Genomic DNA, 26,326 nt, shown 5'->3' on the forward strand with positions numbered 1-26,326 from the left:
AGACATACAGAACTTTGTCTATGCAAGGTGCTAGTCTTCTGCCAAATGAATTGGTGTTGTATTTAAAGGTCTTTCTGGACACCCACAATTTCCCTGAACCATAAGGAGTCTGCTTTTCTCCTGTGTCTCCTAAGCAGACTCCACAGCAGTTCCTAAAGAGCAGTTCAGAAAATGTTTTAAGCAACGGAAGCCTCAACAAAATAAGTCCCGTGCTTCCCGTGGCAGCCACATGGGAGGACCAGGCAGGGTTGGACGCATGCGTCTTGATGGAATGTGCTTGTCCAAGGTCAGTCTCCTTACTCTAAAGTCCTATCCCATTAGATGGAATATGCTTGTCCAAGATCAGTCTCCTTACTCTAAAGTCCTATCCCATTAGATGGAATGTGCTTGTCCAAGATCAGTCTCCTTACTCTAAAGTCCTATCCCGTTAGATGGAATGTGCTTGTCCAAGATCAGTCTCCTTACTCTAAAGTCCTATCCCGTTAGATGGAATGTGCTTGTCCAAGATCAGTCTCCTTACTCTAAAGTCCTATCCCGTTAGATGGAATGTGCTTGTCCAAGATCAGTCTCCTTACTCTAAAGTCCTATCCCGTTAGATGGAATGTGCTTGTCCAAGATCAGTCTCCTTACTCTAAAGTCCTATCCCGTTAGATGGAATATGCTTGTCCAAGGTCAGTCTCCTTACTCTAAAGTCCTATCCCGTTAGATGGAATATGCTTGTCCAAGGTCAGTCTCCTTACTCTAAAGTCCTATCCCATTAGATGGAATATGCTTGTCCAAGGTCAGTCTCCTTACTCTAAAGTCCTATCCCGTTAGATGGAATATGCTTGTCCAAGATCAGTCTCCTTACTCTAAAGTCCTATCCCGTTAGATGGAATATGCTTGTCCAAGGTCAGTCTCCTTACTCTAAAGTCCTATCCCGTTAGATGGAATATGCTTGTCCAAGATTAGTCTCCTTACTCTAAAGTCCTATCCCATTACCAAATGAACCACCCAGACTAGACATCAAGAAAAATGTTGCTGCCAGCCAACTGCAGTTTTTAAATCCAAAGAGCTTAGAATACTTATAGACATAATCTCGTTAATCTTCATAATGCTATGAGGTAAGTCAAAGTGTCATCACTCTTAGAGGCAAGTGTGGCCAAACTTGGGTTTATTTTGAGTCCCTGTATTTTTCTAATACTTGACTCTGTGCAGCTATTATTTGAATATTGAATATGATTTAGTTCTAGTACATAAAAAAAAAGGAAAGAACAGACATAGATATTACAGTTGAATTAGGACCAGGGCTCTTAACCTAGAAAGAGCTATTGGTCAATGCATTAATTAAGACATCAAGTTTACACCCTGTCGTCAACAGTAATTGTTTATTGCCTAACTAAACCCTCCTTAATTTATTATAGTCATTAGTGTCTGTTAGCAGGGAGAATGTACTTGAATTTTACAAGGGTATGTGGTTAGCAGTTTTCTGTCTCTGAGCTGGGACCTGACTCACTTGATCTTCTCACCTCACACTTAACACAGGGCTGACTTAAGAAATGATTAGCCTTCACTGTAGAATTATAAACAGTCATAGGTCCTTCTGCTCTGCACCACAGCTCTCCAAGTTGTAAAAATGAGAGGACAGGATTAGATGACCTCTAAATTATCTTATATATCTAAAATTCTCAGTTAATGATTATCTGCTTTGATACAGAGATTAAGGCAACAATGACACAAAGAAATAGCTCAGATTAGAGTATTTGAGACAATCTGAGTTATTTGCATATTTTCGTAATTTCTTAAAATCACTTTGAGGGTCAGTAACTTGATCCAGGAAAGTAGAAGTCTTTGTGGCTACCTCATTATTGACTTTCTGAGAGGGAGAGGGAAAAGGAGGAGGAGAGGAAGCGGGAGAGGAATTTCGCTTTGTGGTTCAGCAGTGCGTGTTTGGAGCAGCAGTAAGTCACGGGGATCTAGACATCTCTGAGGAAACAGGCTGTTAAAGGAGAATTGCTAAACCTGTAGGGCAGATCCAGGCTTGGCAGGGCCTACAGCTTCTTCAATCTTAAAGGCCCTCCTTAAGAGGAAGAACTTAGAATAAGTTTAAAAATGCATATTTATTCAGATGTGAATTCATTTAGAAGTGTATATTATTTATTTATTAAAAAATTTTAAAATTGAAGTCGATGTACAGTGTTGTGCTCATTTCTGCCGTACAGCCAAGCGACTCATTTATACATATATGTACATTCTTTCTTTATATTTTTTTCAGTGTGGTTTATCACAGGATACTGAATATAGTTCCTTGCGCTATATATTAGGACCTTGTTGCTTATCCATTCTAAATGTAATAGCTTGCATCTACCAACCCCAAATTCTCACCTCTTCGGCAATCACAAGTCTGTTCTCTGTGTCTGTGAGTCTATTTTATAACGGAGCTTATTTGTGCCCTATTTTAGAGGCCACATATAAGTGATATCATTTGGTGTTTGTCATTCTCTGACTTACTTCGCTTAGTATGATACTCTCCAGGTCCACTTATGGTGCTTCGTTCTTTTGATGGCTGAGTAGCATTCCACTGTATATATGTACCACTTCTTTATCCCTTCATCTGTCGATGGACACGTAGGTTGTTCCCATGGCTTGGTTATTGTGAACAGTGCTTCTGTGAACACAGGGGTGCATGTGACTTTTTGAATTACAGTTTTGTCTGGGTATCTTCACAGGAGTAGGATTGCTGGATCATATTTTAATTCTGATTTTAGTTTTCTGAGGAACCTCCATGCTGTTTTCCATAATGGCTCTACCAACCGACATTCTCACCAACAGCGTAGGACAGTTCCGTTTTATCCACACCTTCTCCAGCATTTGCTATGTAGACTTTTTTTTTTCCATTTATTTTTATTAGTTGGAGGTTAATTACTTTACAGTATTGTAGTGGTTTCTGTCATACATTGACATGAATCAGCCATGGATTTACATGTATTTCCCATCCCTATCCCCCTTCCCACCTCCCTCTCTACCTGATCCCTCTGGGTCTTCCCAGTGCACCAGGCCCGAGCACTTGTCTCATGCATCCAACCTCGGCTGATGATCTGTTTCACCCTAGATAATATACATGTTTCAATGCTGTTCTCTCGAAGCATCCCACCCTCGCCTTCTCCCACAGAGTCCAAAAGTCTGTTCTGTACATCTGTGTCTCTTTTTCTGTTTTGCATATAGGGTTATCGTTACCATCTTTCTAAATTCCATATATATGTGTTAGTATACTGTACTGGTCTTTATCTTTCTGGCTACTTCACTCTGTATAATGGGCTCCAGTTTCATCCATCTCATTAGAACTGATTCAAATGAATTCTTTTTAATGGCTGAGTAATATTCCATGGTGTATATGTACCACAGCTTCCTTATCCATTCATGTGTAGACTTATTATCCTTATTATTATTATCCTTATTATCCATGTGTAGACTTTTTAATGATGACCATTCTGAGCGGTGTGTGGTAGTACCTCATTATAATTCTGACTTTCGTTTCTCTAATAATTAGTGATGTTGAGCATCCTTTCATGTGCCTACTGGCCATCTGTATACTGGAAATGAGTATTTATTGGATTCTCATAGCCTCTTTAATATCATCCAAAACAGGGACAGTGAAATGGAGGGAATTTGGATAGAGAGTGCAGTCTTAACTGATCATGTTTGAAGTATCTTACCTTTGCAAATTTTATATTAACCTATGGCCATGTGAACGTGGTGCTGCCCTCCTCCAGATCCTGGAAACGGTCTATGAGAATGAGACCAGAAGCCGGGACTTTATTAGTTTCACATTCACACACCATATAAACATGAAACATATCTAGTCTAGTCTAATGGACAGTTCAATTGGAAGGTCACTTAACTGAAAAAGAAAAAAGGTGAAGCCATTGAAAAAAATAAGAAAGATCTACGTAAGCAACCATGGTGATTCCAGACTATATTGTTACAGGAAAAAATAACGAATGGGATAATATAGCACGGTTCTAGTTATGTAAAAACTATACCAGATAAACCAACCCTGAAGCAATGTGCGTACTGCATGGATATATGTATATATGCTGTATCTTTGCTACATATCAGATCCTTAACAGTGGTTGCCTTTGGAGACTGTAAAGGGTTGTGGGCTATTACTTGAATTTTCATGACAGATATTTATATCTTACATGCAGGCCTCCTCATTAATAACAAGTGTACATCCCTCCATAATCTCGGTTTCAAGCATCCCGTTCTCACACCATCACTGACAGCTTTTACAGTTCACTTCCTTTAGAGTCTCCGTCTGGGACCCACCAGGACTGATAATCCAGCCTCCTGTCACTCAGTGGCCTGGGTCCTTCCAGACCCCCACATGCACCCTCGCCTCTTACTCTTGAGTTCTGTGGTCCGTGATTATAACCGTTCATTTGCACACACCTTAACTGCCTGCCACGTCTCCCTTAGAATGTGCGTGTTCAGTCGCTCAGTTGTGTCTGACTCTTGCGACCCCATAGTCTGTAGCCCACCAGGCTCCTCTGTCCATGGGCTTCTCCAGGCAAGAATACTGCAGTGGGTTGCCATTTTCCAGTCCAGAGGATCTTCCTGACCCAGTAGTGGAAGCCGGGTCTGCTGCATTGCAGGCAGATTCTTTACCGGCTGAACTAGGAGGGGAGCCCCACTCGGTCAGACTTACTTGTGAACTCCATCCCTGCTTGAATCCAGCTCTCCGACTCCGCCTCTATAGCAGGGCAGCTAGACACGGCTGGAGAAAACCGTACACCTCATGCTGCCTGGTCTCAATTTTCCATTCCACACCTACCCTCAGGAGAGCTTTTAGTGCTGCCCTGAAATCCTACTACATGTTCCCTGGTCCATTCACACTTCCACATTCCTGCTTTCCGCTCTTTAAACCTCCATACGTCCTCCACTGTGCTCTTTCTTAGCTTATGACCGTGCTTACTATTTCATTGAGAAAAAGAAACAATCAGGGCAAAATCACCAAAATGCTCACCCTGCACAAACTCCCAGCACTGAATCTATACCCTGTTGTCTGCCTTCTTTCCTGTCTGTGGATGAAAAACCCGGGCTTTCGTCTGAGGCCAGCTCTCTCTTGTGCACTAACCCTGTCCCTTTCTCATCTACTTAACAGCATCCAGGGCCAAGGGTCTATAAGCACAGTAAGCATAGTGCATAGGGCCCACCTTACTTTCAGGGGCGCATGAAAATGTTTCATTCCCTTTAAGATCAAAGGAAAAATATGAACTTTTAGGTCAGAAAGTGCCTTAATGTATAGTGTTACATTCAGTTCAGTTTCAGTTCAGTTGCTCGTGTCTGACTCTTTGTGACCCCATGGACGGCAGCACACCAGGCCTCCCTGTCCATCACCAACTCCTGGAGCTTGCTCAAACTCATGTCCATTGAGTCAGTGATGCCATCCAACCATCTCATCCTCTGCCGTCCCCTTCTCTTCCTGCCTTCAATCTTTCCCAGCATCAGGGTCTTTTCAAATGAGTCAGTTCTTCGTATCAGGTGGCCAAAGTATTGGAGTTTCAGCTTCAACATCAGTCCTTCCAATGAATATTCAGGACTGATTTCCTTCAGGATGGACTGGTTGGATCTCCTTGCAGTCCAAGGGACTCTCAAGAGTTTTCTCCAACACCACAGTTCAAAAGCATCAATTCTTTGGGACTCAGCTTTCTTTATAGTCCAACTCTCACATCCATACATGACTACTGGAAAAACCATAGCTTTGAATAGATGGACCTTTGTCAGCAAGGTAATGTCTCTGCTTAATATAGCCTTAATGTCTTTGTTAATGTATTCATTCTTAAACAACGCAGCTTGTGATCTCCGGGGTCTCTCATGAACCACATTCATGAGAGCTCCTCCCTCATTCTACCCTGCCAGTCATTTCCAAATGCCCCACCTCCTAATGCCATCACCCTGGCGATTAGGCTTTCACATATGAATCTGGAGGGACACAGATATCAACCCATGGCATTATCTAAACCCTGTCTTGACTCACCTTGCCTTCCAACCCACCTATTCAACCCATGCACTCAACCCACCCACAGCAACTTTCTGCCTTTTTTTTTTTTTTTAAACAAAACCTTTTAAGATGTTTGTCTGTATTTATTGTCCTGCCACTCTCCTCGCATTCTCCTTTGAACTCCAGCTTTCATGCCCAAGGCACCACTGAAACTGCTTTTCTGACAAGGACTAGTGGCCCCCATGAGACTAAACCCAGCAGCCAGTCCCCTTCTGATTTCACCTAGCAGCGGCATTTTAAACAGCTGATCATTCCTTCCGCTTAAAACTGTTTTCTTCACTTGTGGTCTCTTTGTAAGGAGCTTTCTTGACCACTTTTTTCTTTTTTTTAAGTCAGAATGAAGACGTTTTTGAGAGTGAAAGTGGAGATGCCAAGTCCTACTACAGGACCGTCTCAGTTTTCTTCCAGGACGTGATCCCTGCCTGGCTCTTCTTCCTCAGTCTCCTTTGCTGTTCTCTTCTCTCCAACCTGCAGATACGTCTCAGTTTTCTTCTAGGACGTGATCCCTGCCTGGCTCTTCTTCCTCAGTCTCCTTTGCTGTTCCCTTCTCTCCAACCTGCAGATACTGGACCACCCAGGGCATCCTTGGGTCCTGCAGTAGCTCCTGTTCTCCTTCTCCCTCTCTACACTCCCGTGGGGCTATTTTTCAACTCCTGCACACTGGTATGCCAGACTGCTTGATGAAATGTTGAAATATTTCCATTCAAATTAGTGTTTGAACTGCTCTCACTCTGATGCCCGTCCCACCCACCACTCCAGCCTCATTCCGGGAGCCTCATACCTACCTGTGATCCGTTTCTAAAATGTTAACACCTGACCTTTTATTCCCCCACCCCCACCCGCAACACCTGACTCTTTAGAACTGTGTTCCAGCACTTTCTGATTGGTTACTATGATTGCCATACTGGTTGTTAAGTATTTTGAATACCATCCTTGCACTCATTTACCAGGCTTTAAATGAACTCCTAAATTTATATCTGCAGTTCAGACTGAAACATTTTCCTTGAACCCCTAGACTTGTATTGATAAATCCAGTTCCCTTACCAAATATCTCATCCTGAATACTTAATGGACACATAAGGGATATTTTGAGCTTAAAGTATCCAGAGTTTTCTTTCAAACCTGCTCATACAATCTTCCCCAGTTCAGGTAATAGCAACTTTATCTTTTCAGTTGCTCTGGTCCCAAGTACTGGTTTGTTTAACTCCTCTCTTTCACACCCCACACTCAAGCAATCAGCAAATGCGGTTAGCTCAGCTTTCAAGCACATATTCCACTTTTCACTAGGCCCACAGCTGCTACCTTCCACTCTTGTCTTTCACCTTGACCACTGCAGAAGCTCCTGTCTTCCTGTTTCCACCAATGCCATTTCTCGTGATTTTCACCTCAGCAGACAGAGTACTCCTTAGAAAACATCAGACTCCTCATGTCAGAATCCTCCCATCTCACTTATATAAAGGCCAGACCCTTACCATGGCCTCAGTGTCCTACATGTCTGCTCCACATCACTCACTTAAGACCTCTGACCTCATCCACTGCTCCTCTGCCCATCCTCCATCCATGCCAGCCACACTCACCTGCCAACTCTTCCCCACCAGACACACTCTTGCATCAGACTTTGGTACGTGCTATCTCCCCCTGCCTGGCCTGTTCTTTCCCCATGCTGCACACAGCTGGCTTTTTACCTCCTCCTGGTCATCAATTAAAGTGAAGTCTTCCTTTCACACGTTATAACCCCGCTACCCATTGCTCTTTCCTCGTTGATCTTTGTCCATAGCACTTGTAACCACATGCCCCATCGTATAGTTTACTTCTTCATTATGTGTCAGTTTAGGTTTGTTCATTGTTACCTTAGTCTACTTGGGTTGCCATAACAAAATACTGTAGCCTGATGGCTTAAGCAACAGCTTTATTTCTCAGCGCTCTGGAGGCTGGAAGTTGCGGGGAGCCAGCCTGACTGCTCAGGCTCCTTCTTAGCTCTGAGAGAGATCAAGAGATCCCTCTCTGTCCCGCCACCCCTGATTTATTAAAGCACAGGTTGGCCTTTCTCACCTCCATCAAGGAAATTGCTGTAGTGATCTTTCACCTGTTCACCTGTTGCTGATAAACTCGTCATGATTGAAGCCTGTTTTCTATCCAGTTAATGTTCTATTGATTTCAGTTGGGTGCTAGGGTGATGCTTTACTGATCTTAAGTGGAGGAATTTAAAACACCTGTGCCTGTAGCTCTGCACATGTGCAAACCTTTGATCTATTAGCAACTCCTGTTAGCATATATATAGGTGTGGTATTCTTCAATAAAGTTGGCAGAGTCAGACGCAAGCAGACTCTGTCCCTCTCAACCCCATTCTTTTCTAGTCTTTTCTTTCCTAGTCCTTTCTTTTATTTCTCAGGTATTTCGGCGATTGCGCCCGTGACCGGTTCGTTTGCCGGCAGGCTCCGGCAAGTGGCGCCCGAACAGGGACACGAGCGGATCCCGGACTACAGCCACCCAAAAACAAATAATCCCGCGGGCAGCGTTTAAAGTTGCAGATATTGTGGGTGGAGAGGGTATAGTTGAGAGTAAAAATCATGGGTCAAAGTAGTAGTAAACAGTTCTTTGTTTCTACGTTAAAAATGATGTTAACTGCTCTAAAGTTTATAACTCCTAAAAATCTGCAACCTACCTCCGGGACAGTTGAACATATTTGCAATTTCCCGGAAGACCCAAAATCTAGTAAAAAGGAGGCTGTTGCTTTAACATCTGACTCAGAGTCTGAACTCTCTCATGAGGATCAAGGAGAACTAGATGAGTACAATAGAGAGAATTGGGATGCTTTTACTGTTACAAAAGGGAAGGACAAAGCATCCCCCTTTTTGGAACTTAAAGAAATGTTAACATCTATATCACAGAGAGTGGAGCAATTAGAGTTACTGTTTCCTTCGGGTCCCAAGCCGCAGCACTTCAATACACCGTCTGTTGTGGCAGGATTGGATCCCATTCCAATTCCTCCTATGCCTCCTCCTTTGGTTGAGGCTCCCTTAATACCTACAGCTCCTGTATATTCTCCTTTGAAATTTGAAAAACCTGTCCTTTCCCCACTTCAAATGGCTGTTAAACATGCTAGAGACCAAGGAGAAAGCCTTGAGGGATATTCCATGATTTTTCCAGTTTTTGAAGACGCTAACCGCTGCAGGCATTATGAGCCTGTTCCATTTAAACAGTTAAAGGAGCTTAAGCAGGCTTGTGCCCAGTATGGACCCACGGCACCTTTTACATTAGCTATAATTGAGAGCCTCGGAGCCCAATATCTGCCACCCAACGATTGGAAAGCTATTACACGCGCCTGCCTTTCTGGAGGCGATTATTTGCTCTGGCGCTCCGAGTATGGAGAAGTTTGTGGTCTTATTGAAGATCGTAATCGCCGTAATGGGTTACAAATTAATTTTGACATGCTAATGGGAGAAGGAGTCTTTAGGGCTCTTGATGCACAACTAAATTATCCAGAACAAGCTTACCTTCAGATTAGTGAAGCTGCATTAAAAGCCTGGAAGAAACTTCCCGTTTCTAATAGAAAGACTGAAGATCTTTCGAAAATTCGGCAAGGGCCTGACGAGCCTTATCAGGATTTTGTTGCTCGTCTATTAGATGCAATATCTAAGATTATAGGAGATGAAGAGGCAGGTCTTATTTTAACAAAACAGATGGCCTATGAGAATGCAAATGCTGCGTGCCAAGCCGCTCTGCGACCTTACAGGAAAAAGGGAAATTTAACAGATTATGTTAGAATTTGTGCTGATATTGGCCCTTCTTACCTTCAAGGGCTTTCTATGGCCGCAGCTATTCAAGGAAAGTCTATTAAAGAGGTTTTGTACCAACAAGCAAGGAATAAGGGAAATATAAAAAGAAGCGGGCCACCAGGTAGCTGTTTTTCATGTGGACAAATGGGACATCGTATGGCTCAATGCCCAAAAAGGAACAATAACCCTGATTCGGCAAAAAATCCTAATGTCTGCCCTAGATGTAAAAAGGGAAAACATTGGGCCAGAGACTGTCGTTCTAAGACTGACATAGAAGGTAAACCTCTGCCTCCTGTCTCGGGAAACTGGGTGAGGGGCCAGCCCCAGGCCCCGAAACAGTGTTATGGGGCACTCAAAGCCGAGTCACAACCAAACCTGATCGACTTGGTATCGAAAACCTCTACCGAGCCACCCCAGGCAGCGCAGGATTGGACTTGTGCGCTGCCGCCCACACAGTATTAACCCCAGATATGGGGATGCAAGCCATTCCTACAGGGGTATTTGGACCACTACCAAAAGGAACAGTTGGATTAATCATTGGCAGGAGCAGTTGGACCATGAAGGGATTGTCCATTTCCCCTGGCGTGATTGATGCTGACTATACTGGGGAAATTAAAATTATGGCTTGTGCCCCCCTCAACATTATTAGTATACCTATTGATCAAAGAATTGCCCAATTAATTTTATTACCCCTTCATGTGGAAGGAAAGATTGCCTCACAGAGAGAAAGGAAGGCTGGTGGTTTTGGTTCCTCTGATGTTTATTGGGTTCAATCTATTTCGGCTCAAAGACCAAAATTAGAGCTCATTATTGAAGGAAAAAGATTCTCTGGAATTTTGGACACTGGTGCAGATGTGTCAGTTATAGCTGAGGAACATTGGCCACAGCATTGGCCGAAGCAAGAAGCTTGTTCTACTCTGAGGGGCATAGGTCAATCTCAAAACCCACAACAGAGTAGCGGCCTCCTTCACTGGAATGATTTAGAAGGACACGAGGGCGATTTCCAACCTTTTATTCTGCCTCATCTCCCTGTTAATCTTTGGGGAAGAGATGTTATGCAACAAATGGGTGTATATATGTTTGCTCCAAATCAAGTCATCTCAGATATGATGATGAATCAAGGTCTGCTTCCACAGCAGGGACTAGGAAAGGGTAATCAAGGAATTACTTGCCCTATTGTATCCACTCCTCGCCCCACCAGAGCAAGCCTAGGGTGTTTTTGACGGGGACCTCTGATTTTCCTGTAACTCATGCAGATCCTATCAGTTGGAAGACTGATGAGCCTGTTTGGGTTGATCAGTGGCCCCTAACCAAAGAAAAAATTTCAGCAGCTGAACAATTGGTGCAGGAACAATTGAGCTTAGGACATATTGAGCCTTCCAATTCCCCTTGGAATTCACCAATATTTGTTATAAAGAAGAAATCTGGAAAATGGAGGCTTTTGCAGGACCTCCGCAAAGTAAATGAAACTATGATTGTCATGGGACCCTTACAACTTGGCCTGCCCTCGCCTGCAGGGATCCCTCGTAAAACGTTTAAGATAATTATAGATTTAAAGGATTGTTTCTATACTATTCCACTCCATCCTGATGATTGTCAGCGTTTTGCCTTCAGCATACCTTCTACTAACTTTAAGCAGCCTGCTCGGAGGTATCATTGGAAAGTTCTGCCTCAAGGGATGGCTAATAGCCCCACCTTATGTCAAAGGATGCCGAAGTACCGCGCTGGCTTCCAGAAAGGCTGGTACGCCAGACGGAGGAGATCCCTAAACCAGCAGATGAGTCGTCTGACTCTTCAACAGAGGAATCTTCTCCCGATAAATCAGCAGATGCATGAGTTTATTCTTCAAGCAAGGAGGATAACTGCAGAGACGGCTCAACCTCGACAAGCCCTAGCTTACACTGTGCTCACTTTGGCCTATGCGATAATCAAGCCTTCCCTCAGCCTGAAGCCAATGCTTTTGTTTCCCGGGCCCATTCTTAATACTGACATTTGCTGGGAGCAAAAGACTCATATACCAACATTTGAAGGCTGAACACTCCCAGGAAACCTGATGAAACATATGGGACTGTTACTTTCCTACAAATGTAAAATTGTGATAGACTGTGACGTTTGATACTAATAAGTCCTTTGTAGTGGCCTGGGTCAGACTGGAACAATAGTCCTAGTATAAGATGCGTAGCCCCAAATAACACTTGATGGATTTGTGAATACAACCTTTGGTTCTTGCATTTGTCAATGCCTGTCTGAAATGATATATAAAAGATTGTTGATGTTTTCCCATTTGCAAACGCAGCCATTTCCTTTGAGGGAGATATAAAGGCCATTAGTCAAAAGAAAAGGGGGAGATGCGGGGAGCCAGCCTGACTGCTCAGGCTCCTTCTTAGCTCTGAGAGAGATCAAGAGATCCCTCTCTGTCCCGCCACCCCTGATTTATTAAAGCACAGGTTGGCCTTTCTCACCTCCATCAAGGAAATTGCTGTAGTGATCTTTCACCTGTTCACCTGTTGCTGATAAACTCGTCATGATTGAAGCCTGTTTTCTATCCAGTTAATGTTCTATTGATTTCAGTTGGGTGCTAGGGTGATGCTTTACTGATCTTAAGTGGAGGAATTTAAAACACCTGTGCCTGTAGCTCTGCACATGTGCAAACCTTTGATCTATTAGCAACTCCTGTTAGCATATATATAGGTGTGGTATTCTTCAATAAAGTTGGCAGAGTCAGACGCAAGCAGACTCTGTCCCTCTCAACCCCATTCTTTTCTAGTCTTTTCTTTCCTAGTCCTTTCTTTTATTTCTCAGGTATTTCGGCGATTGCGCCCGTGACCGGTTCGTTTGCCGGCAGGCTCTGGCAGGAAGTCAAGATGCTAGCAGATGATTTCCATTCTGAGGCCGTGTCTCGTGACTTGCAGGAGGCCGCGTCTTGCTGTGTGCTCACACGGCTCCTCTGTGCAGGTGCCCAAGGGGCAGAGGGGCGGGGGGCGGAACCAGCTCTCTGCTCCCTCCTCTTAGAAGGGCAGCGATCACATCGGAGGGGCCCCCTCATGACCTTATCTAACTCTAATTACTTTCCAGAGGCCCCATCTCCAAATACCCTCGTATTGGGATTAGGGCATCAACATATGAACTTTTGGGGGGGACATTAACATGTGATACAACCTCGACCTAGAAGAGTGCCTGGTACATGGTGGGTACTCGGAATTCATCATTAGAAAATAACGTCAGGAAAAAGAAAATAATGTCAAGTTATGATTTACTCAGTTTTAATACCTCAGAAAGTTTTACCACTATGAAACTTTATTCTTTATTAATTAATGCTGTAGGGAAAGTCTCCAAAAACAGAGTAGCTGTTTTTTCACAGTCCTGTCACATAGAGGTAGTGAAATATGAATTTTGTATGTTCTTTGGAAGTTTACACGCTAAAAGATACACTGTGCGGACTTACACGTCTAGAGTCAGAAGCCTAAAGCTGAGGCCAGGGGCTCCGTGTTCTGAGCCAGTCACTCAGCCAGGTCCGTCTCCATGAATCTGGTCACAGGGCTGAATTCAGGGTCACACAGTGGCCACAGAACAGTTGCAACACTGAAAACTGAACTCAGGAAAAGCAAGAAATCAGGCCCTCTGTTCTTCAAGGGAGATTGGAAACAGAAGAGTTAAAAATGACCTGGAGCCACGGAGACGCTGTGAGGGTTTTCCAACTCATCCTTCCCTTTCTCGGATACTTAAGACTAACTGTCCTCATAAAACCCACGAGTTGGCACAGAGTGTTCAGAAACCCCTTCTTTTGTTATCTGTGATACTCTGATGTAGACATGGACCTATCTTTTATTCTGTCCACTTAAAAACAGTTTCATTTACCAAGTTCATCAGGAAAAATATAATCATCAGATGGAGGAATCATGAACAATTCTAGTGTTTTCTAGTATTTTTGAACATTAGCCTCTGGGGAATCTCTTTAACATGCTTACACACAAATTCATATCATAACCCCCTGGACACTTTTGCAGCCCTGAACCTGAACATTACTCCGTTATCGGCCTTCCCTGGGGAAATCTCCAGAGAAACTCAGTTCTCATCTGCATAGATGGGGGTTGGCCAATCACTTCTATCCCCACTGCAGAGACATTGAGAATCATCTCAAATCTGGTTTCTTTACATATTAGAAAGGAGCTCAATTCAGAAAGTCACTCAGGATGGTTATAACCTTATAGGATTTAACAGTTGTAAGGAACTTCATTCTACATACAATTTTTAAGTAATTTATGAAAGGCAGTGGTGCTCACATATTCCCTTTCCTTCTCTAAAATAAACAAAAAATGTTTTGAGTTAAGCTTTTTTTGTATTTTCATTTGGCAATAAGTTTTCGTGTTTTTTTTTTTTTTTCCCTAGTAGTTGGGAGATAGGATGAAAATGGGGGCATGTTAATATAGTTATTATGCAAAATGTACATTTTGATCATTAATCACCGACTACTAGGGAAGATAGCTTCCCGGTGGCTTAGTGGTAAAGAATCTGCCTGCAATGCAGGAGAGTTGGGTTTGATCCCTGGGTCAGGAAGATCCCCTGGAAAAGGGAATACTAGGGAAGATAGAGGTGGGAAGTGAAGCAGATAGGTCTTATTTAAGAAGACCTGTCTGGAAGAAATGGGTATTGTTTTGAGTTACGATGCCCCTTGCTGCTTCTTATACAGCTGTTTTTATTAGTGCATTTCCCTCACACTTCTACTTTGAACAGCACTAGCTTAGACTTCTGAATTCATATCATCTTTTAGGGAAAAATGACTTCATAATCAAATGTGAGGATCTACAATAGAAAAGAACCTTTTGTGTCCTTTGGTTTTCTCAACCACATTGCATATAAACTCACAAACATCTGATCAGTGGCTGCAGAACTTATCTTTTGTTTAAGGCTGTTGGCATAGATGCTAATAATGATTCCAATCAATTCACAGTAAGATAAATTACGTAAAATGACAAGAGGAGTCAACGGTACTTTTTGTCACTGTGTTGATGCTTTCTTCACTACTTTAGAGTAGAAACTGATTGGTTGCTTCAGTAGTATCAGTGCTCATTTTATTGGTCAATACAAGGCAAATGTGGAAAACTCAGCAGTGGCCACAGGACTGGAAAAGGTCAGTTTTCATTCCAATCCCAAAGAAAGGCAATGCCAAAGAATGCTCAAACTACCACACAATTGCACTCATCTCACACTCTAGTAAAGTAATGCTCAAAGTTCTCCAAGCCAGGCTTCAGCAATACGTGAACCGTGAACTTCCAGATGTTCAAGCTGGTTTTAGAAAAGGCAGAGATCAAATTGCCAACATCTGCAGGATCATCAAAAAAGCAAGAGAGTTCCAGAAAAAACATCTGCTTCTGCTTTATTGACTATGCTAAAGCCTTTGACTGTGTGAATCACAATAAACTGTGGAAAATTCTGAAAGAGATGGGAATACCAGACCACCTGACCTGCCTCTTGAGAAACCTGTATGCAGAAGCAACAATTAGAACTGGACATGGACCAACAGACTGGTTCCAAATAGGAAAGGAGTACGTCAAGGCTGTATATTGTCACCCTGCTTATTTAACTTATATGCAGAGTACATCATGAGAAATGCTGGACTGGAGGAAGCACAAGCTGTAATCAAGATTGCTGGGAGAAATATCAATAACCTCAGATATGCAGATGACACCACCCTTATGGCAGAAAGTAAAGAACTAAAGAACTTCTTGATGAAAATGAAAGAGGAAAGTGAAAAAGTTGACTTAAAGCTCAACTTTCAGAAAACTAAGATCATGGCATCTGGTCCCATCACTTCATGGCAGATAGATGGGGAAACAGTGGAAACAGTGGCTGACTTTATTTTTCTGGGCTCCAAAATCACTGCTGCTGATGAATGCAGCAATGAAATTAAAGGACACTTGCTCATTGGAAGGAGAGTTATGACCAACTTAGACAGCATATTAAAAAGCAGAGACATTACTTTGTCAACAAAGTTCCGTCTCGTCAAGGCTATGGTTTTTCCAGTGGTCATGTATGGATGTGAGAGTTGGACTGTGAAGAAAGCTGAGCACCAAAGAATTGATGCTTTTGAAGTGTGGTGTTGGAGAAAACTCTTGAGAGTGCCTTGGACTGCAAGGAGATCCAACCAGTCCATTCTAAAGGCGATCAGTCCTGGGTGTTCATTGGAAGGACTGATGTTGAAGTTGAAACTCCAATACTTTGGCCACCTGATGCGAAAAGCTGACTCACTGGAAAAGACCCTGATGCTGGGAAAGATTGAGGGCAGGAGGAGAAGGGGACGACAGGATGAGATGGCTGGATGGCCTCATGGACTCAATGGACATGGGTTTGGGTGGACTCTGGGAGTTGGTGATGGACAGGGAGGCCTGGTGTGCTGCAGTTCATGGGATCGCAAAGAGTTGGACATGAATGAGCGACTGAACAGAACTGAACAAGGCAAAACAAAATGGACAAATATTTGAGAAGGTGTTTCTTGGTACCTAATTCAGAGAATTCTATTCTGTGAGTAATTTCAAGAATTGATAACTTACAGTGAACAGTGTCGGACTTGTGATCTCCAAAGAAGTTTAGCTTCAGAATCAGGGACCAGGCTTGACCCCTCAGGGCATTTGTGTGGCAGAAGTTTTATTACAGTGAAAAAGGACAGAGAAAGATTCTGACACAGACATCGGAAGGGGGACGGAGAGTGCCCCCACTCGCTGGTCTTATCAAGGCCTTATATACTTTACCAGACCCACTCCCACAACATATATCTTAAGGTAACAAGATTAGTCAGAAGGTTCTTGCAAAGAAGGAGAAACATGTCCTCAAGCAAGATACATTGTTTATTACATAATCATTAGTACAGAACTTAAGGATAAACTTATCCTTGAGCTAGATGAGTTTTGCTGTGTAATCATTAGCTCTAGGCTTAAAGACAATAACGTCTTAGGTGACTAAGACAAAGCAATGTAGGAAAAATGTTTGTCCTCAAAGGCCCCAGACCTCTTTCTTCTCCTCGGGAACCTGGACTTCTTATCAACCTACCTAAGAAAGTACTCTTGCTTGGAAAATCCCATGGACTGAGGAGCCTGGCTGGCTACAGTCCATGGGGTCACAAAGAATCGGACACGACTGAGCGACTTCACTTTCACTTTCAAGAATTAAATCAATCAACTTGGATATTTCCTAGATTCATTTCAAGGAATATTTCTCTTAATTGAAAAGTGTAAGACCTACATCCTTGGAGGAGGGCAGGGCAACCCACTCTGGTGTTCTTGCCTGGAGAACCCCATGGACAGAAGTGCCTGACGGGCTATGGTCCACAGGCTTGCAAAGAGTCAGACATGACTGAAGTGACTTGGCCTAGCCTACCCTAGCCTAAGACCTACATAAGAAACATATATTTGAATTGTTCTGTAGTTCAAAGTGCAGCTTTCATATCCAGTACCTTATTTTGCTTCTCACAGCACCTCCCGGATGGTAGACAGGGCAGGTGAGACATACCTGTTTCACAAGAGTTAAACAAAAGAGAAAAGAAGCTACGCAAGGCCAAGGTCACAGAGCTGATAAATAGGGGAATTAGGATTTGAACACAAGTCATTTGGCTCCAAATATGTTTAATATAGTATGTTGCCTTTCCTACTTTAAGCTAATATGATTATAATGGTGATACTGCTGAGGTAAATTTAAACAAAGATAGTTTATCTGGGGGCCTAAATTACTCAGATAACTAACTGTATATTTCTGGTTGCTTTGCAACTTGAGACATGGCCTGAGTGTTAAGTCAGGAGTTCCCAAAATGAATTTTGTTAAAGAATATAATCACTCCTCAGATACAGAGACTTCATTAGTTCTTTGTATCTTGCTATAATTCACATTATTTTCCCCAGGACTAAAGAATCTAAAGTTCTAGATTCTCCTCTCTAGAGAGATAACAAGGAGCCCTTTAGTGATATTAAAAAAGTATATTCAACTGTACCTACCATATCACAGGTTTTCTTCCTCATTAGTTATCAGATAAAAATATGAACATTACTAAATACAGCTATTTAGACAAACATATAAGATAGTCAAGAGGACTTCCCTGGTGTCCCCGTGGTTACGAACCTGCCTGCCAATGCAGGGGACACAGGTTTGATCCCTGGTCCGAGAAGATACCACATCCCATGAGGCAACTAATGCCGTGTGCCACAACCGCTGGACCTGCATGCCCTAGAGAGTGCAGGCTGCAACTCCTGAGCCCACGCTCTGCAGCAAGAGCAGCCAGCACAGTGAGAGGCACAAGCTCTGCCCCTAGAGAGAAGCCCCTGCTCGTCACAGCTAGAAAGCCCCATGCCGCAACGAAGACCCCATGCAGCCGAAAACCCAGATATAAATAAATAAGTTACTTAAAAAGATAGTCACGGTATTATTAAATGCTATGTGAACCTTCTAGAGGCTCAGATTTCTTATCATAGGAGATTACTTTGTTAATGTGAGACCATTTGTCAGGGGTATGGACAATAGGTACATATTTATTTGTGCTCCAGAGGTGCTATTAACTATCAATTATTTCCTAAATGTTGCTCAGTATACACAAAATTCTTTAATCATTAAAGAGTTAACCTACATGGAAAATTTATCTATGCAAACTCCTTACTTTAAGTGCCTGGTTTTGGCACATCCTTATGGTCTTGGAAGGTATAGAAAGTTCTTGCCCACTCATAAGCTTCTGGCAATAGGAGATTCTGCAACAAGTAAGACTAGTGATGTTGGATAGAACAACACTCCTCTACAGGTCTGGTAGGCCATTGCCTGGCCCACAGCCTAGCAGATCGCACATGTTGGAAGGATATTTGTTGAATAAATGAATGAAGGGTCCACCAGCTGATTTGGAGGCCTTTATTTGCTGTACCACTCCATCAATTGTCTCTACCCCTTAATAACATGTACTGTCATCAGTGGGGAAGAGTCTGGGAACTCCTTTCCATAACAGGTATGCAAAGCATGTAAATAATTACAATTTAGCCCAAAGCACTGGTGCTAGCTGAAAGGGAGAACAAATGGAAGAGTGTGACTGACAAAGTGACTGAAGCTGATAAGAGCTTGCCAAGAGGAGAGACAGAAGCAAGAGCTGTAATGAGCTAGAACCGGAAGCCGCTGGACCAATGGATACTTTAGCCGGTTGCTCTGTTCAGTTTAGAATACATTAGACATGTCGTATATAAGGCACTAGGCATAGTGTTAGTTGTTGGGACCACCAGGGGTCTGAAATTCAGGAAACAGGGTATACTTATATTTAAACAGTATTTTAGTTACAGTTTCAAACAATATGCTCAGTATTTTTTCTTCAACTTCCAGAAATCTTTTTCCACTAAGTATTTCTAAATTTTAAAATGATGGTAATTCGAAAAAAGTATAATATGCACAGTATGTTTTCCTCCACTTCCAGACTTTTTTTTGACATTCCGTAGATAACAAATATACCTATTGCTTTAAATATACTGAGCATATTATTTAAGAATGTAAAATATTCTACTTAAAAATAAATTTATGTTTCCTACTTTTTCTGATCCACTAGAGAAAGGTTAAATAGAACTCTCCACCATGACCCATCCATCTTGAGTGGCCCTACACAGCATGGCTCATAGTTTCATTGAGTTAGACAAGGCTGTGGTGCGTGTGATCAGTTTGATTAGTTTTCTGTGATTGTACCATTCAGGTATGACCTAAATCAAATCCCTTATGACTTTACAGCAGTAGTGACAGATAGATTCAAGGGATTATATCTGATAGACAGAGTGCCTGAAGAACTATGGACAGAGGTTTGTGACATTTTACAGGAGGCAGTCATCAAGACCATCCCCAAGAAAAAGAAATGCAAAAAGGCAAAATGGTTTTCTAAGGAGGCCTTACAAATAGCTGAGAAAAGAAGAGAAGTGAAAGGCGAAGGAGAAAAGAAAATATATACCCATCTGAAGGCAGAGTTCCAAAGAATAGCACAGAGAGAAAACAAAGCCTTTCTCAGTGATTAATGCAAAGAAATGGAGGAAACCAATAGAATGGGAAAGACTAGAGATCTATTCAAGAAAATTAGAGATACCAAGAGAATATTTCATGCAAAGATGGGCACAATAAAGGACAGAAATGGTATGGGCCTAAGAGAAGCAGAAGATATTAAGAAGAGGTGGCAAGAATACACAAAAGAACTATACAAAAAAGATCTTCACGACCCAGATAACCACGATGGTGTGATCACTCACCTAGAGCCAGACATCCTGGAATGTTAAGTCAAGTGGGCCTTAGGAAGCATCACTGTGAACAAAGCTAGTGGAGGTGATGAAGTTCCAGTTGAGCTATTTCAAATCCTAAAAGATGATGCTGTGAAAGTGCTGCACTCAATATGTCAGCAAATTTGGAAAACTCAGCAGTGGCCACAGGACTGGAAAAGGTCAGTTTTCATCCCAGTCCCAAAGAAAGGCAATGCCAAAGAATGCTCAAACTGCCGCACAGTTGCACTCATCTCACACCCTAGTAATGCTCAAAATTCTCCAAGCCAGGCTTCAACAGTACATGAACCGAGAACTTCCAGATGTTCAAGCTGGATTTAGAAAAGGCAGAGGAATCAGAGGTCAAATTGCCAACATCTGCTGGATCATAGAAAAAGCAAGAGAGTTCCAGAAGAACATCTACTTCTGCTTTATTGAGTATGCTAAAGTCTTTGACTGTGTGGATCACAACAAACTGTGGAAAATTCTTGAAGATGGGAATATCAGACCACCTTATCTGCCTCCTGAGAAATCTGCATGCAGGTCAAGAAGCAACAGTTAGAATTGCACATGGAACAACAGACTAGTTCCAAATAGGGAAAGAAGTACATCAAAACTGTATATTGTCACCCTGCTTATTTAACTTATATGTAGAGTACATCATGCGAAATTCCAGACTGGCCGAAGCACAGCTGGAATCAAGATTGCCAGGAGAAATATCAATAACCTCAGATATGCAGATGACACCAATCAAATGGCTGGAAGCAAAGAGGAACTAAATAGCCTCTTGATGAAAGTGAAAGAGGAGAGTGAAAAAGTTGGCTTAAAACTCAGCACTCAAAAAACTAAGATCATGGCATCTGGTCCCATCACTTCATGGCAAATAGATGGGGAAACAATGGAAGCAGTTTTGGGGGGGCTCCAAAATCACTGCAGATGGTGATTGCAGCCATGAAATTAAAAGATGCTTGCTCTTTGGAAGAAAAGCTATGACCAACCTAGACAGCATATTAAAAAGCAGACATTACTTTGCTGACAAAGGTACACTAGTTAAGGCTATGGGGTTTTTTGGTAGCCATGTATGGATGTGATAGTTGGAACATAAAGAAAGCTGAGGGCCAGAGAATTGATGCTTTTGAACTGTGGTGTTGGAGAAGACTCTTGAGAGTTCCTTGGACTGCAAGGAGATCCAACCAGTCAATCCTAAAGTCCTGAATATTCATCGGAAGGACTGATGCTGAAGCTGAAACTCCAATACTTTGGCCACGTGATGCCAAAGAAGAACTGACTCATTGGAAAAGACCCTGTTGCTGGGAAAGACTGAAGGCAGGAGGAGAAGGGGATGACGGAGGATAAGATTGTTGAATGGCATCATTGACTTGATGGACATGAGTTTAAGCAAGCTCTGGGAATTGGTGATGGACAGGGAAGCCTGGCATGTTTCAGTTCATGGGGTCACAGAGTTGGATATGACTGAGCGATTGAACTGAAATAGACAGATTTTCAAGAAGTTCCAGTCTAATAAAAGAGAAGGATATGGGGGGAAAATCACTACACAGACTAAGAGCCATCACAGAGAATATAAAAAGAACAGAAGTGGCTTCCCACATGAGCAAGAGATTGCTGCTTTGAGGAGATGATACAGAGTCAGGAAAGACCTTATAGGTACGGCACTGTCTGAGCAGTGTTTGGGGCAATAAGTAAAGACACCATGGGGAAGGAATTACAGGGGGACGATGGGCACAATGTAAGAACACAAAGGCAGGAGACAGCACTGTGTTTTCAGGGGACCACAGCTAGTTTAGTAGTGCTCAAAGTTTCAGTGAGAGGCAGAGGTGAGGGTGGCGAGAAGTAGTCAGGGGCGAGTTGTGTAACACTGTTTGCCATTTTAGAGTCAGAGTTTATTCCACAGAGTTCATGAGGAATCAGCAAATGATTTTAAGTAAAGCAAATAATTTGGTCAGACTTGTTGAGAAAAGGCAGCAGTACCCATGGCTCTTGCACAGCCTCTCAACGTCCCTATAACCTGAGAGTAGGTTAAAAAAAAGAGATTAAAAATAAAATAGAAGTCAGGATGTTGTAAGCTAACTAAGTTTGTTTAATGACAATGCATGACTGTCCATGCTGAGCGCTTTAGATTGAGGATGGAGGCATAGTGGCCTAGTTATTTCTTTTTCACACTATAACTCTTCCACTCTCCAAAACAAAAGTAGAAATTTCTCTAGACGAATCCATCCCACTTCCTATGTTATTTCCATTCCTTTTTCCTATCTCTCAATGGCCAGCATTAGGTAAACATGGGGTCATAGGAAGAAGTGTGGGGGAGGGTTTGCATTAGATGAAGCATCTATATTGCCTTCCGCCCACTTCAAGCCTCTATTACAGCCATGGGGGTTTCTGGTAGCATGGAAAAACAAAATCCAGGGATCGTCTGCAAGTCTTCTTTTGGGAACTTGTTCTAGGCTATGAAACCTCTGTGGCTTTTCTTTTTCCTTTTTAGTATGAAGAGTTCTTCTCAATTAACATTAGCAAAAAGGAAATAATTGAGTTTCACTCCGTTTCTCTCTCCCTCTGGGAAAGAAACTACAACAGTAAAATATCCAGAAGGGAAGTCATTAGAAGAGGAAGCTAAGGATAATCAAGATTTGACTGTACATTTTTGTAAATGTTGACTTATTTACATTCTCTGACTCTTTTTTGACTGAACTGATATGGTCTGGATGGTAGAAAGGAACATTGGGCAAGGAACTAGGAAGTGGTTCTCTGAATCTCTTTCTGCAATTAATTAACCTCAGTGTCTTCAGATAAATCACTTCTTTGGGTCTGTTTTCTTATCAGAAAAAAAGGGGAGTGCTATTATATCAAACTTTTCTCAAGTTTAAGCTGTTAACTACTTTGCATCAGATTCACCTGAGATAGTTCCAAAATACACAGATTCCCAGATCTAACTGGCAGTTACAATGTACTGATGGAGCCTACAGAACCTGCATAGGACTGGGCTTAACCTCCTGCCATGCCGCTTACTGACTAGGTGACCTTGAGCAAGTTATTTCAAGCTTGCAGTATCTAATTTTTCTCCAGGGATGATAATAATAACAACAGTATACTCCATATTGTTCCTTGAACGGTAAAATGGTATAATGCTTTTAAAACATCAATTATATTGCCTGCTTATACTAAGCATTCAACAGATGTTATCGTTTGTATAGCCCACAGTATGTATGTACGGAGTGCTCCATTAAACATCTGTTGACTAAATAAAAGAAATATAACTGAGGGTTTTTTTTTTAATCAACATTTTTTGACCTCAGATCTGAAATTTCCTTATTAGCCCCAGGAATTACTGCCACCAAAAAGGTAAAGATAGTTTGAGGGAATTTTAAGTGTTGTGCTCAATTTGCCTTATTTTTACTCTTAGAAGACCCAGACCCTCAGGATAATTAAAAAAATAATTAAATGACAAAAGTCCCACTTAAGTGGCTGAACTGAAAGAGGCAGAGAATGAGTCTCGGACTTTGTCCCCTAGATCCAGCCTGCCACTGCATAATACAATGACTCTCACCTAGGTATTCATCTCCACTTTACCTCTCAAGTTGCCGTGAAATTGTTACAACAGACTGAATCATAACAACCACAAAGGCAAGATTCCGTTTTCTGTGTAGTTGAGCGAGCAGAAAACAGAGCAATGTAACTTTTAAAAAGCTTGAAAGCCAGGGTTCTCAAAAATAGCGAACTTCTATCACCCGTTAATCTACTGATCAAACATCCCACCTACATTGAACTGTGAATTTTTTTTCTTTTTTCCAAGTGGCGGTGGTCCCTCGCTTAATACTCAGCTTCTCATTCTCCCCGGTGTTTTCCGTGAGAGGCGTTACCAGCTTAGTACCAGCAGAGAGGAAATCGCCTCGGAATCTCTGGAGGTGGTGGCCTCCTAGAAAGATCGCCGGGAGGGGAGGAGCCGTGATTGTCCTGGAAGAAAAGCATGGCCCTATCCGGGAAGTCACGGCTGCCCGGGAGGCTGGGGTTGGCGGCTTTGGGTCCAGGGGATGGCAAACGCGGGAGCCGACAGCCTCGGAGCTGTGGCAAGCGCGGCTGGTGGGGGCTCGGCGTGTGCAAGTGAAAGAAACACGGCCGGACGGGCAGGCGCGAGCACGGGGCTGCAGCTGACCAGGGGCCGTCCTTGCCTGGCGACCGCAGCGGAGCCTGGGACCCAGCCTGCACAGACGGCCGCCGGGAGCCCCGGGCCTCGCGGGGCGCGGCAGCCCCTCCCTTCCCAGCCCGCGCTTCCGCCCGAGACCCGGCGGCAGCCGTGACCGTGGCTGCGCCGCGCCTTCCGCCTGCTCCTCGGCGCTGCTGCGGCGCCCCGCGCGCGGCGCCCACAGGCCGCGGGAAGGGAGCGTCCGGGCCCGGGGACCGCCGCCACGCGCCGGAGACCCTCACGGAACTGGACTCGGGAGGGCTCCGCTGGCCCCACGTTTAGCTCCCGCCGGGGATGGGCCGCTCGGCACCTGCGGCCTCTCGGGAGCGGGGACTTGGCAGGGTTATGACCGGCGGCTGCCGCCCGGGCGCGAGGGGAGGGGGAGCGGAGGTAGCGGAGCTTCCTTCCCCTCTCAGGCTCGCAGTGACACTGGGGGCCGACCCCCGGCGCGGACGGGTGGGGACCTCGGAGGGCACCAGCTGCATCCCGGACTTCCTGCTGCCACCGGCGGCTGGGGGGCGGGGGGCAGCGCCCGTGCCAGCTCTGCCAGCCTGTACTGGACTTTTCCGCTGTCGTCCTCTAGACCCCCCAACGGGAGTGTCTTCCCGCTGAAAGTCGGCCGTGGAAGGCGATTCTCCTCCTTCTTCCCCCCTCCCCCCCCCCTCCCTTCCCCCACTCACCTTCGTTCGTCTCTCTCTGGCTTTCTTCCCAAAGCGCCAAGGCAAATATGGACACGAGTGAACCACTTAGGATACTACAGTGTGTGAATGTGTGGTGTGTGGAGGGAAGCGGTAATGGGGTGGGACAACATGAAAATAAAATTAGGAATATCTTGACTGTGTAACAACCACCTCCTCCCTTCCCAGCCACCGCTGCTAGCCGTCTCGAGTGGGTCCAAGGGGTGACAAATTTTACACGTTCAGACCTAGGAGAAAATTAGCCCGGGGTGACCGAGAGCTTTCTTCTCAATGTTTTATTTTTCTGAAGCATATTCACATTCCTACCAAATAAGCAGCATCCCCAGCAGAGAATTTAGCATGCTCTCGGGAGGCCATTCCTGGACACAACTGAGGCAGCTTCCGGGTAGGGCAGCTTTTTCATCTCTGCAGCAGGGTTACCGGCCTGCTCACGATGTTACCTGAGGGGACAGGAGTTTGGGAACGCACACCGCTCTAACGACCGACCCTACCCCGGCTGAGGGCAAATGCTTTTCCTGAGGATGAGATGGGCTGGTGAACGGTGGAAAGCGCAAGCAACCTTGAATGTAGGCTGCACGCGCCCCGCACTCCCGCTGCTCCCAGCCTTCCCAGAAGCAGCGACAGAGTCCTCTCGACAGCCTGACATCCCCTCCCTCACTGGCGAACACCTGCACTCAAACGCCGCAGTCGGAGGGGAGTGTCTGCGAAAGGCAGGCTCCCTGAGAGTCCTCTTGCTAAGCCACTGCCCAGTCACGGCATAGTCTTTATTCAAGAGGCCCTTCTAGTTGCTTCTAACCAGGCTCGGGTTATTTTGCCGCTGGTCACCGACAGGGGGCGGCAGGTGCCCTGCGATACCCGCGCCGCTCGCAGGAAGGGCGTCCTGTTGTCTCTGGGAACCCAGTTTAATTGAACACGTGGGGTGGAGAGGCGGCCCCCCCGCCGGTTCGTTCGTCTCGGCCGCCCCGGGGCCTGGGGGTCCTGGGCGCCTCCAGGGGCCCCCGAGGGCTTCGCTCTGCAGGGAGGGCGCGAAGCCATCAGTGCCCCCAAGCAGTGCCCGTAAACTTAGCGGACCGCACAAATAAACAGATGTGTGCAGACGTTATGGGGAACACGACAAACACGTTGGAAAATGTTGCAGAATCGATTGGAGCTTTCGGTCTTCTAAAGTTCTCTCACTAAGCGGAGACTTAGAAAGCTCGGTGACCACGGGCTGAATGGTGGCCGTGGTAGGGTCTGCTCAGTTATTTTGAATTTGAAAAGGGTTTTCTCTCGGAAGCTGGGAACTACTGTTTAGCCACAGAATCGTCAGATGAGTGTGGAGAAGGTTCCGAGGCATCCAGCAAGGGAAGCCGGGTGGG

The 26,326-nt window shown here is 44.2% G+C and overlaps 1 protein-coding gene across 1 annotated transcript; it reads left to right on the forward strand.

The window, feature by feature from the left end:
• Positions 1-7,989: 7,989 nt before the first annotated feature.
• LOC139031042 (endogenous retrovirus group K member 10 Gag polyprotein) lies at positions 7,990-11,919 on the forward strand. Its single transcript, XM_070454945.1, has one exon. The coding sequence runs from the start codon at positions 8,614-8,616 to the stop codon at positions 10,282-10,284; it is 1,671 nt and encodes a 556-aa protein (XP_070311046.1). The 5' UTR covers positions 7,990-8,613; the 3' UTR covers positions 10,285-11,919.
• Positions 11,920-26,326: the final 14,407 nt, after the last annotated feature.

The sequence above is a fragment of the Odocoileus virginianus genome, chromosome 25 (assembly GCF_023699985.2).
Source record: "Odocoileus virginianus isolate 20LAN1187 ecotype Illinois chromosome 25, Ovbor_1.2, whole genome shotgun sequence".
Lineage (NCBI taxonomy): Eukaryota > Metazoa > Chordata > Mammalia > Artiodactyla > Cervidae > Odocoileus > Odocoileus virginianus.

Coding starts and splice junctions, on each gene's coding strand:
- LOC139031042 (XM_070454945.1), top strand. CDS start 8,614: ATGGGTCAAAGTAGTAGTAAACAGTTCTTTGTTTCTACGTTAAAAATG.